The 13,129-nt window shown below is 28.9% G+C and overlaps 1 protein-coding gene across 2 annotated transcripts; it reads left to right on the top strand.

Moving 5' to 3' along the window:
• Nucleotides 1-537: 537 nt before the first annotated feature.
• Nucleotides 538-8,946, top strand: LOC111288692 (putative disease resistance protein At4g27220). Of its 2 annotated transcripts, none has more exons than XM_089759753.1 (6): nt 538-710; nt 1,394-1,488; nt 1,952-1,994; nt 2,085-2,162; nt 5,643-8,574; nt 8,690-8,946. In XM_089759753.1, exon 5 carries the CDS (start codon nt 5,662-5,664, stop codon nt 8,563-8,565), a length of 2,904 nt encoding a protein of 967 aa, XP_089615879.1. In that variant the 5' UTR covers nt 538-710; nt 1,394-1,488; nt 1,952-1,994; nt 2,085-2,162; nt 5,643-5,661; the 3' UTR covers nt 8,566-8,574; nt 8,690-8,946. The 2 variants fall into 2 exon arrangements, with proteins under 2 accessions (XP_089615879.1, XP_089615878.1); XM_089759752.1 differs by having other exon boundaries at nt 575-710; nt 8,713-8,835.
• Nucleotides 8,947-13,129: the final 4,183 nt, after the last annotated feature.

The following is a 13,129-nucleotide window of genomic DNA, read 5'->3' as shown; positions in this document are numbered from 1 at the left end:
AATTTTACTTGATAATTTATTTTATTAAAAAATTTTAAGATGATTAAAAAATTTCATATTATTTCAAAATTTAACTTCAAAATAATATAATCTATTCCGTCTTTATCTCAAAAGCAAAACAAATTCAAGCCCTTCCCCTGTAGTAGCTCGAATCATAATTCACCCTACAGATACTTGGTTGTCTGGTGCGAAGCTTGGAATTGACAAGATGACCAAGAAAAGGCAAATTATTGATCAAAATACAAACAAAACTCAATTCTTGAATGATACTATTTCTCTCTCTTTTCCTCTTTTCTTTTTCCCTTTCTATTTCTCTTTTCAGTCAATCACATCAAACATCTATTGATATTTCATATTTATACAACGACAATGCAGCTCCTACAACCTTTTTAATTTTTCGTATTCTCCACTGCCGATGGAGACATCATTTGGAGAGGTAACAGGGGCTAGCTGGATCCCATGACAAATTGGACTGTTGTTGACTAGCTACACTAATTTTTCTAGAAAGCAAAGACCCATCACCACCACCATTTTACTAACTCAAACAGCTCAAGCAGAAATAGTAAAAATCGTTCTTGTTTCTATTGTTCCCTGAGTTTCTTATATACTTTCCTCGAAGGAAAATTTTCTGGTTTCCTTTCTTATTTGGACCTCTAAAAGTGGTGGAAAGAGCCCCAGCAGTCCTCACAGCTTGATTCCAAAGCGATCAGGTAAGCTTCAAAAACTGCTCCTACTTAAATTATCATAATTATATGCCTGTTTCTTTGCAGCCATTTCTCTTAGCTACTTTAATTTTTAGTAGAGTCCGAGTAATGAATCTGTATTTATACTTTCTTTTTTTCTTATGGTATAAGATTAGTTCAATAAATAATACATATAATTAAACTGCGATTTTTTAAAGTGTTTCAACATGCATTCAAGTGTTTTATTTCTTCAATTTCTAATTTGCATTTACAGTTTCCAGTACAAGCAACTTCTGCTCCCCCTTTCTAATTTTCTTTCATAACTCCAAAAGGGAAAAAAAGAATTTTTGCTTATTGATTTCATTTTCTTCATTTTAATTTTAGTAAAGAGAAAAGAACATTTTTTCTTAAATTTCATTCTTCAATTTCATTTAATATATATAAATATATAAAGAAGAAGCTGCTGTCAATTTTCTTTTCATAATTTCTGGTTTCTTCTTCTTTTCTCTTAAAAAAATTCACCAATAAAAAGCCATGCTCTTGAATTTTCTTTTACTAGTTGATTAAAGAATTTCTATTTTCCATTTGCCTGTAAACTAAAAAAACTGCCCTTCAGTTCGTTTTCTTAATTTAATTTCTATTTTCTTTAAGTACTTCTACCTCAGAAAAAACATGGCTCCTTATTTTATTAACCATAGAACTTGCTTTAGGTGTAACTCTCTTGAAGTGGTAGAAACAGAGTAGAGGAGAGAGCCCTTGCAATTGCATCACTGAATCCACAAACTTTTCAAGACTGCCAATTCAGGTTATTTTATGCTTCAACAACATTAACTGCTTCAATGAACTGCACCTTGCCTTTACTGCATTTATTTATGTTCAATAATAACAAAGGAAGAACAAACTTCTAATGTTCCATTGTACAAATAAATTTTGCGTGTATTTAATTACTACTTTTATGGCTTAAATATTAAAAACACCATAACTTAAAATTAAATAATCATTCAAGTTCGTATTGTTTTATTGTAATCAACTGAACTATCAAATATTTATTGCAATCAATAATTAATTTTAATTCAAGAGTTTTTTTAATACTAAAACCTTTTTTTCCTAGTCTTTTTCAATTTTTCAACATTACATACCAACATATTAATTTATATCATTATTAAATGGATATGTGTAAATTATATAAATTAAAGTCTTTTACACTCTTCACAATTGAACATATGTCTTAGTGTGCCTTTAAACTGTATTTCTTTTTAAATTTACAGATCGACAGAATGAAAGAGAAGTAAAAAAATTTGAAGCACAAAGGTGGGATTCTTCTCAGTGAACTTTTGGAGTTTTTGATAATTGAAAGTACCACGTTGATTTCTAAATTTCTCTTATTAATTATTTGTATAGGTCGAATTGGTGTATAAGGGAGTCGCAACAGTCTAGCAGCTCCTCATCCTCACATCTTGATTTACTTCAAGTGATAAGGTAATCTTCATGAATTATGCTGTAGTTATAGTAAATTTTGTTTGGAAAAGTCTGAGTTTGTGGGCAGGGTTTGGAACATGATTTTATGTCCTTTTCACTATTAGAAAAATTATTTTTGCTGACAAAATTTACCAACGGAATTTTTCGTTAGTGATAGATAAGTTGGTATTACTAATATGTTGATAATCTAAAAAATTCATTGATAATTATTGATGAAATTTTCTGTCGGCATTAATTCCATTGATAAATTCAATCGGTAATAATTTCAATAATAATTTGTTGGTAATCCATTGGTAAAAGTGTTGTTAATTCATCGGTAATTCATTAATAATCCGTTGATAATCAGTCGGTATTCTCTTGGTAATACTTATTTTTTAATTATATTTAATATATTTTATTTATTTTTTTGTCATTTTATTTTTTTAATTTATTTTCAAAGTAATTACATGAATACTAAATATATATAAATAAAAAAAATAAATAAACAAAGTGCTCCATTCTATTTATAAAAGAATTTAAAATATTTTACAAAATTGTTTATTAATTCTATTAAATAAAAATACAAAAAATACATATGTGTTACAAATTCCATACAAATATTTGGCAATGGACGTAAGTCAAATGAACAAGTACTTTCAATATAAAATAATAAAAATACCTACAAAAAATAAAGAATATAAATTGAAAAAATTAAGGCAAATTAAATTCCTACAACATCAGAATTGAAAATTTAAGGCCAAAAGAGGAGTGTTGTGCCGACCAAGACTTAAAAACATAACTACAGCAAATAGCATAACAGCATATATACCATTTCCGTATTTGCATGTCAATCTTCAGCTAACAGGTTCATTCCACGAGTAACAGAAACTCAAGTTACCTTATAATATTAATAGTTATTAAAAAATTCATTTTCATAGGCAAAAAGAACAATGATAAAAAGATGGAATATTTTAAAAGATGATGAATTACTATTACCTTCTAAGTATTGTACACAAATAATATGCATACATTTGGTCTATCAAACTAGACATTATGCTGGAGCATGATTTGAAACCCACAACTTAAACCTAAGATTCAAGGTAACCGGACCTCCCTTGCCATTGAAACAATGCCTCATTGGCGATATCATTGAATTTAAAATTCTTTTTATATCTTTTTATCACACCTTTCATTATTTTACTCTTATACCTCAATTTTTCTTCCAGCCCACCCAAGACAAGAACCCTGACTTCACCCCTGATCAAAACAATAGTTTAAGAAATTATAACTAAGAAACTAGGACAACTTTTCAGAAATTAAAATTAATTTAATTACATTTCAAGAAAATAAAGAATTTATTTCGCTAATTATTTTCCAAAAAATTAAGTTTACTTGCCTAAAAGGACTACCAATTTCGTTTTCATTAGATTAACTTTTCACAATTTCTCCAAATAGTTCACAAACCTGGCTTTATTCATGTATTTTGGGAGCATAATTACCTTTGGCAAAACTTCGTTAGAATTCATCCTTTCATTTCCAAAGTACCACATAAAATAATACAGTGACAATTAGAAGGTCAAATCAAATCAGGTTATTGGAATCTAAAGGATATTTTAGCATAAAGGTCTAATTATTCTATATTCAAATTTAAATTGAAACTAACCACCAAAATTTTAATTACTGAAGCTTTAGCTCAAGTAGCAGTTAGAATTGAAAAGAGAAAATGTTACATCACAAATTAAGTAGGGCCTCAACAAAATATATAAATAAGAAAATTTCAAAGATGAAATTCAATTGATGGTTAATCAAGGAAAGTAGAATTGAAAGAAGAACACAAGCATAACATCTTATATTGACTTTTCAATCCACAGCGGATCTAACTAATGACATTGGCCAATAAAAGTTGTAATCTAAGCAACAGGATAGGAACTGAATTAAAGAAAAAAACACAAAAGGAAAGAATATAAAGCTGACCTGATGTTGACATTATTGGAGGGGAGCGCGAGAGAAGAAAAGAGAGGGAAGAGGGGAGAGCGCTGTCTTATGAACAGACCGGCAGAACAGCTTCACAGCGACGAGGAGAGGGGGAGAGATTTTGAAGATACTGCAGGTGTAACACACCTCAGCAAGAATTCATTATTTCCTATTGTATAGATTGCATATTACCATATTATCCAATATTAACAAAGTTAAAAAATATAAACATCTAGAAAAACTTTCACCTGATCAACCATATGTTAATGTAAGCAAGTATTTCACTATGAGGTGACAAATTTCAGCATATATAATTCAATATTACAAATAAAGTCATAGATGTTGCCTTCTATTAAATTTGAAAAGGCAGAAGCAGCCTCCGATCTGAGGGCAATGAAATGGTCTATTTTAAAAGGTCAAATGGAGTTTGCCTAAAAACAACCCAACGCTACTAAGAAGATTAATCTGATTGTCAATGCAGTACCAATAAACAAAAATAACAGATCCAAAGAATCAAACTGTAATTGAGGATTGGATGCAAATCTGACAGATTCCCACACCACCGATTTGAAATGGAAAGAAGTAAGTGCCAATAGATCTACAGAATCAAGCCCCAATTTAGTATAAAATCAACAAAAAATTTTTAATTTCAATAATTATTATTAAATTTTAAAAACTATTAAATATAAAAAATTTTCAAGACAAATATAAATCTTAATATACCTCAAACCCAAATTTACTATAAAATCAATATAAATCTTAAACATCTAAAAGTCAATAAATTTATAACAAAAACCCAACAAATCTCAATAATACTCAACAAATGAAAAAAATACTTAACAATACTCGACAAAAAACTCAACAAAAATTAACAAAAAGTTGAACACAGCAAAAAATGAACAAATCTATAACATAAAACACAACAAATCTCAACAATCTATAACAAAAAGTTAAACAATAAACTCGAAAAAATAAATTAAAAAAAAACTTGAAAAATCAAAAAGCTTATTACCAATAGTGGAAAGGGGGATGATCGGCCGACTGGCGAGGGAGAGGGGCCGTCAAGAGGGAAGAGAGTGAGAGAGATGAGGGTTTGATTTTAGGGATTATGATTTAGGGGGGAAATCCATCAGTAATAGACGATAAAAAAAAAAATTTCAGAAATTTATTTTTAGCAATAGAATTTTTCTGTTGGTAAACAATAATAATTTTACACAAGAATTACCAACGGAATATTTCATCTGTAATTTTCATGGATATTCATGCCATATGTTTACTTACGGATTACCTATGAAATTAAATCCATCAATAAATTTCATCGATAAGTCATTAGTAAACGGTCGATAATTACCGGTGAAAAAATTCTGTCCGTAAAATTTCGTCAGTAATAAAGGCATTTCTGCTGGTGTTTTAGTTGTGGGACATGGTTCCTAGATCATCCATTTATGTTTGAACTTTAGTTTATAAACTTAATATGTTGATCAATCTACTATTGAATTAATCATCAATATGGCAATTTTGATGTAGGGACATTAAAGCTAATACAATGTGTGACTTTGTTGGGCCAATCCTTGACGTTATAATGTTTATCGGCCGTCCAGCTATAAGATATCTTAATTACCACAGAAAATTCAACAAATATGTGGATGATTTCAAACAAGCTCAAGCAGAATTGCTAGCTAGGGAGGTAGATATTCAACAACAATTGCAAGACGAGCATCATTTTGGGAAAAAGCCAAAGCAGGAAGTTGAAAGTTGGCTCAGAAAAATAAATGAGAAGCTTGCTGATGCTCAACGTGTTGAAGATAAAGTCAGTACAGGGAAATCTCTCTTTCGTTCTTGCCTAGGGAAGCGTGTTTATGAAGCGACTCAAGCATTGAAGGAAGTGAAAGCCGAAGGTCATTTCTGTGGGAGCTTGGCGGTTAATGACCTATCCATCATAACTGCTCAACTACCAACATCAGAATTGGCAGGTGAGACTAATGTAAAAGAAGAAATTTATAACTATTTGATGGGAAATGAAGTTAGAATGATTGGAGTGTGTGGGATGGGAGGAATAGGTAAAACAACCATTATGAAGCATGTCCATAATAGGTTGTTGGAAGAAACCAAGTTTAGCAAGTTGATTTGGGTAACTGTAACCCAAGACTTCGATATTCGAAGGCTGCAAAACAACATTGCAAGACAATTGATGGAAGAGTTGTCACATGAAGAAGATACAACCATACGTGCAGCAAAGTTATCAGAAATGTTGAGGAAACACCGGAGGTATGTGCTAATATTGGATGATGTATGGAGCAGCTTTTCTCTTGAGGATATCGGAATCCTTGAGCCAACAGCAGATAATGGATGCAAATTAGTGTTGACAACACGTTCAGAAGAGGTTGTTAGAACAATGGGCTGTAAGAAAGTAAAAGTACCGTGTCTTTCTGCAGATGAGGCTTTGCAGTTATTTTTAAGCAAAGCTGGACAAGACATGTTGCCTAATCCAACTTTAGAATCAATTATGAAAGATATTGTGGGAGAATGTGATGGACTTCCTCTTGCAATTGTCACAATAGCTGGTTGTATGAGGGGAATATCCATTCCTCTTCTGTGGGAAAATGCTTTGGATGAGTTGAGAAGTAACATCAGAAGCATCCAGGTGGTGCAAGAAAAATTGTTTAGATGTCTAAAATTTAGCTATGATCATCTAAGACAAACAGACCGGGATTGTTTTCTATGTTGTGCTTTATATCCTGAAGATTATGAATTCAAAAAAGAGGAAATCATTGACTATTGGATGGAAGAAGGACTTATAGATGAAATGGGAACTAGAAAAGCAATGGAAGGTTGGGGTCATTCTATTTTGCAGAAGCTCATAGAGAATTGTTTGCTAGAAAGGGTTGGGGAAGGTACACAAATAAAGATGCATGATGTTGTTCGAGATATGGCATTGGATATTACAAAAAAGGGTTTTTTGGTAAAAGCTGGTAGGCAATTGAAGGAGCTACCAAATGAGGAAGAGTGGACTGAAGATTTGGAGAAGGTTTCTCTAATGAACAATTACATATCAGCAATTCCTCCAAATATGATGTCTCCAATATGTCAAAAGGTCACAACCTTGTTACTTTCAAGAAATTCATTGAAAGAAATTCCAGAATCTTTCTTTGGGCACTTTCCTAATCTTAAGATTCTTGATCTTTCTTATAATCTTCTTACGAAGTTGCCAAATTCTATCTCTAATCTGGAGAGTCTCACTGCATTGGTGCTGCATGGTTGTCGCCATATAGATAATCTGCCATATTTATTGAAGCTTCAAGCTTTGAAGAAATTGGACCTTGGAAGAACTTCAATCAAGGAAATCCCTCAAGGTTTGGAAATGTTAGTAAATCTTAGGTATCTCAATCTTGGACTTACTAACTATTTGAAAGAGATCCCCAATGGATTATTGTCGAAATTGTGTCGTATTCAGTATTTGGCAATACATCCAGTATCAACAGGAGCAAAAGAGATAAGGGAATTGAACAAGTTGGAAGTTTTTGAAGGTTGCTTTAGTGACTTGGGTGACTTGAACACGTATTTTAGTCAGAGAAAAAGGCTTCATAAATACTTTATTTGGCTGAGCCCCAATCCCTTGTTGAAGGGTGTGTTATTCAATGAACAAGTTTATATTCGATACATGGATCATAGTAATATTGTTGCATTTGTGGGTTATAATATTAATTCTGGAGATGGTATTATACTTCCATATGATATTCAACACTTAGAATTTGTTGAGTGCAAAGGTTTGAGAAGCTTAAACGATATTTGTGGATTGAAAGATGCAACTAATTTGAAGGAATGTACATTTGAGAAATGTGAGGAGTTGGAGTACATTTTTCCATCGGGTTGCCAACTTCAAACACTTGAGTCACTAAATCTAAGTGGTTTGCACAATTTGAAGGCTATAGTTGGAGAGTCATCAGTAGGTGCATTTTCCAGCCTCAAAACAATCTGTATATTCAGTTGTACAAAAATAAAGAATTTGTTCTCAGCTAAGTGGGTTCTGCACAACCTGGAAGAGGCCACTGTTGGGCATTGTGACGAAATGGAGGAAATAATAGCATCAGAGGAAGAAGGAATGGGTACCATCAAATATAATCTTCCCAAATTGTGGATATTGCATTTGGTGGAACTTCCACATTTGAAGAGCATTTGCAGTAAAAATGGAGTAATGGTTTGTGATTCTCTCCAATGCATTGATATAAGGAATTGTCCAAAGCTAAAGCGGCTTCCCCTGTATCTTCCCCTGCTGGACCATGATACGGAAAAACCATCTCCTCCTCCTTCTCTCAAGGAAATCCGCTTGCATCCAAAAGAATGGTGGGAATCATTGGAGTGGGACCATCCCCATGCAAACAATGTCCTTCTACCCTTCCTCAAGTTCCCGCATAGCCTCTTCGAGCAACCGATGGAGGAGTATCTTTAAAAGCATAATGTGAGTCTTTTTTAACTATACAATTGCAAATCTAGTTTCATCTTATTATTTTCTTTTTATTTCATTTTTGTAGAGTTTAATTATAACATGCTAACATGCTAATACTAGTATTTAGTATCACTACTTTTTCTTTGCTAGATGCGTGAAGAGGGAAGAAGGTTGCATGCGTTATTGCTGAAGTAAATCATAATCCAAACATCTATTGCCTTCTGATTTTGATGTTCTTTACTTTGTAATTCTATTTATTTTTTTTTTGGCCAGTTGCAATTATGGATTCAATTCCTAAAAATTGCGTCGTTGATTGTAATGGACAGATGATGTTATGTACCTTTCTTTCTGATGTAATATAAATAATAATAATGTACAGCTGTCCAGGTAATCATCTTTTAGAAGACATTTAAACATCAAGTGGGTGAATAGATGCAGTTTTCAAACAATGAGTTCAGCTGCAAACTTTCCCTTATAGTCTTTATTTCTCCAATCTTGTCAGACAAAACTATAATTATCAAAATGCTAAACTAAACTTTAACTGGACAGGAGGATTTCATTTAACTGATAACTCAGCTTTAGTCTTCCTTTCCCAGTAACAGAGACGATAATCCGGTCTTAATAATTGTTCCATTTTTAGTAACGTTTGTCCAATTTACAAATTTTTCCTTTGGCATGTGTAATTTTTGTCTTTAAAAATTCTATTTAATAAATAATTTTTTTGAATACAATGATAATAATATTAATAATAATAAATGCTAATAGTTTAATTTTGATTTTGGTATATATATAAGTAAAATTTGATAATTTTGATATAATTTAGGTTTTGATAACCTTTGATATGTTTTGATAACTTTTGTTAAATGTGTCATAACCTTTAATAATATTTTAATAACTTTCTATATAATTTTGGTATCTTTGATATTAGTTTGGTAGCTTATGATATATATTTTTTAACCATTGATGCAAATTTAATAATTTTTTTATAAAATTTTGATAACCTCTTAATGTAATTTTTTCAACCTTCATATAATTTTGGTAACTAGATATATTTTTGGTAATCATTGATAAAATTTAAGCCATCCCGTTGCAAAAAGTGGGTTCCATTCTAGTATGAGATAAATTTTTTTATATAATAATATTATTGCTTCATTCAAATTTAGAAATTTTTACTAAATTTTTTTATTAAATAGGTTGATGATACATTTACCCTAGACTAACATGATGAAAGTTCTAGTTTCATTTCTGTTAGTAACCAAAGTTCAATTCTTGACAATTTTATATACAAAAGAAAGTTATCAATGATTGACAATTAAATTATTATTGATTTACTACTAAGTTATCAATTATTTACTACTGAATTATCAATGATTTACTGCTAAATTATCTTTGGTATACTACTAATTTATGAATGAATTACTATTGATAATTGATGATTTAATACTAAGTTATTGATAATCATTATATACATAAAACTCAAATATTTTATAATAAATGCCAAGTCTTTTTTACATAAATTATAAATTTATACATCTTAATTTTGTTACATAAAACACAATAAATCTTTGATTGTCTAATATTTATTTGGATTATTGACTTTTGATTTTATTGTATTCAGTTTTTTAAACCATTATATATATAACTCAAATATGTTGTAATAAGGCCACGTCTTTTTTACATATATTATAAATTCATACATCTTAATTTTATTGCATAAAACAAAATAAACTTTTGAATGTCTAATATTTATTTGGATTATTGACTTTTGATTTTTTTGTATTCATTTTTTAAAAACTATTGTTTTTAAAATATATTGATTAACCTTTTAATTTTGTAACATTTATATTTTTGACTTTTGATTTTCTTGTGACTCTTCTATCTCTTTTAAGGATGCGAGTTATATGAGTGTCTTTTATGTATATGTTACTCTTTTTTCTATCAATTATTGTTTGTCATATTACTTTAATTATTGACTTTTGATTTTCTTGTATTCATTTTATTTAAACCATTATTTGTTAAAATTTATTAATCAAACCTTCGATTTTGTAACATTTATATTTTTTAATTTTGAGTTTATTGTGATTTATGGTTTTAACAGTGAGAGTTATATGAGTTTCTTTCATGTCTCTTTTACACTTTTTTCTTCCAATTCTTATTTGTCATATTACTTTAATTATCGATTTTTTATTTTCTTGTATTCATTTTTTCTAAAACCATTATCTGTTAAAATTTATTAATCGAATCTTTGGTTTTGTAACATTTATATTTTTTACTTTTAATTTTCTTGTGACATATGGTTTTCTATCCCTTTTAAGGATGAGAGATTATATGAGTGTCTTTTATGCTTCTATTATACTTTCTTCTCTCAACTCTTATTTGTCATATTATTAATTATGAGATTTTGTTTTTTATTGTTTTGTAGTTTTGATAATTTTATAAATTTGCAATTTTTTAATCATGATCTATGATTTTTGTTTTTTGCATTTCATATTTGTTTATTAGTCAATTGATGTATTTTTTTAGTGTTTTTACTTTTTTACCATGATCTTTTTTTTTTTGGCAGTTTAAGTTTGCTATTAACCATTACTAATCATGAGGTTTGTTTATTATTATGTTTTTATTTTTATACTTTTTTTAATTTTTAATTATGATTTATGATTTTTTTGCATTTCAAGTTTGTTTCTTAGTCAATCAATGTATTTTTTATTGTTTGTATTTTTATAATTTTTATCACATTTTTTTTTTACAGTTTAAACTCGACTATTAATAAATTAGAATATACCATGATTGATGATTATCTCTTAAAAATATAATTGGATGATCAAAATTTATGTTTGTCAATTATGAGATGTTTATAATTTTAAGACTAAACAACATATTAGTATAAAAATGATGTTGATTGACAAAAAGATAAATATTTTTTTCTTTGTTTTTGTCATGTTATTTTCTTATCTTTAATTTATTTTATTATTTTTTAATTAAGTCGTAGGCATGAATATTGTTTTTTATATTATTTACTTATAACTTTTGATTTTCTTTTTTTGGATTATATAAATTCTTTAAATCTTTTATATATTTTATTTTTTAGATTTTTGGTACATAACATGTTACTAATCATGAGATTTGTAAGCATCGTCTTTATGTTTGCATCTTTATAATTTTTTATTTTTTTATATGATCCATTGTCAATTTTTTACTGTTTAAATATATCTATTTGGTATTTGAGACACCTTTAGAACCCATTTTTGTTTATGCCTTTTGAATTTCTTTTCTTAAACGATAAATAAATTGTTACAATGAGGACTGAAAGATTTGATTTATCAATTGTATCATAATTTTCATTTTATTTTTAAAGTATGAATTAATATTTTCTTTGCATTTTATTTTTAGGGAATCAAGTTAACATAAAATTTGCTTCTTTTTCTATTTTTTTCATTGTGTTTGATTTTTTTACAAGAATTTTAAATTTTTGGTAATGTATGAGTTAATTGACAATGGAAGGTTATATTCAAGTTTCAATATTTGGATAAGATTTTGATTCCTTTTATTATCCCATGTTGTCCTCATTTTTTTTTTTCTCTTAATCCATTTATTGATTTTTTTCTCTCTATTTCTTTCTTTCCATAATTTTCATGTGATAATTAAACCATAAAATATAGATATTTTATGTTTTTATATTCATTTATATTATTAACAAATTAATGTTATCTTTAGAAGATTTCTTTTTGACTTTTAATGGTTTCTGTAAGTGATTATAGCTTGATTTTTTTTATGTTAAGGTAGTAGCGGAGATTTTTCAAAAACCAAATATCAATTTAGTTTTTTTTCTCAATAAAAAAGCATTATTCGTCATTTGGGTAGTCATTTTCTTTCTTATTTTTAAAATTTTGAAATTAATTAAAATGATAGATATAAAGGTCTACAAGGATAAAACTAATTAAACTAATTATAATATGACTAAAATAATCATATAATTCTTATGATTTTATAATATGTCATGTACTTATAAAATTAATAAGTTTTGCAAAATAAATGCATTTTAAAATGAAGACTTTTTTTTTAAAAAATTTTTAGTATTTAAAAATGAAATGTTACACTTGCAATTACATTCATGGTTTAAATTTATCTAGTTTGTGTGTCATAACGTCTAGATCAAGGGATCTATCGCTAGACATTGACTTGAAGGAGTCACCACCAATCTTTTTTTATCTAAGTGCGATTGACCACCTAAGGAAACTATCCTTTCAAGGAATACATAAGCCTAAGGGTCCCTAAAAGAATAGGTTCAGGTCTACTAACCAGAACAAGGTTCGAGAGTACGATTACGTGTGAAGAAGGTTATAGCACCCTCATAACGCCCATCGAAAGATGGTACCAGCTTAATTTTCTGTTATCCAATAAGCCTTAAAAAATTACCAAGTAATTAATTATTGAAAATTATTCTCAATTGACTCTAATACTTTTAGCAAAAAATTGAGAAAATTCTTTCACCTCAAGAGTATGCAAGGAAACTACTATTTTACTTGTAGAGGCTTTATCGTTGGATTATTTAACATTAAAAAAAATT

The sequence above is a fragment of the Durio zibethinus genome, chromosome 4 (assembly GCF_047325235.1).
Source record: "Durio zibethinus cultivar Kanyao isolate XHJ-2024 chromosome 4, ASM4732523v1, whole genome shotgun sequence".
Classification (NCBI taxonomy): Eukaryota; Viridiplantae; Streptophyta; class Magnoliopsida; order Malvales; family Malvaceae; genus Durio; species Durio zibethinus.
The sequence above is the reverse complement of the archived record's forward strand: the minus strand, read 5'-3'. Positions and strand labels throughout refer to the sequence as shown.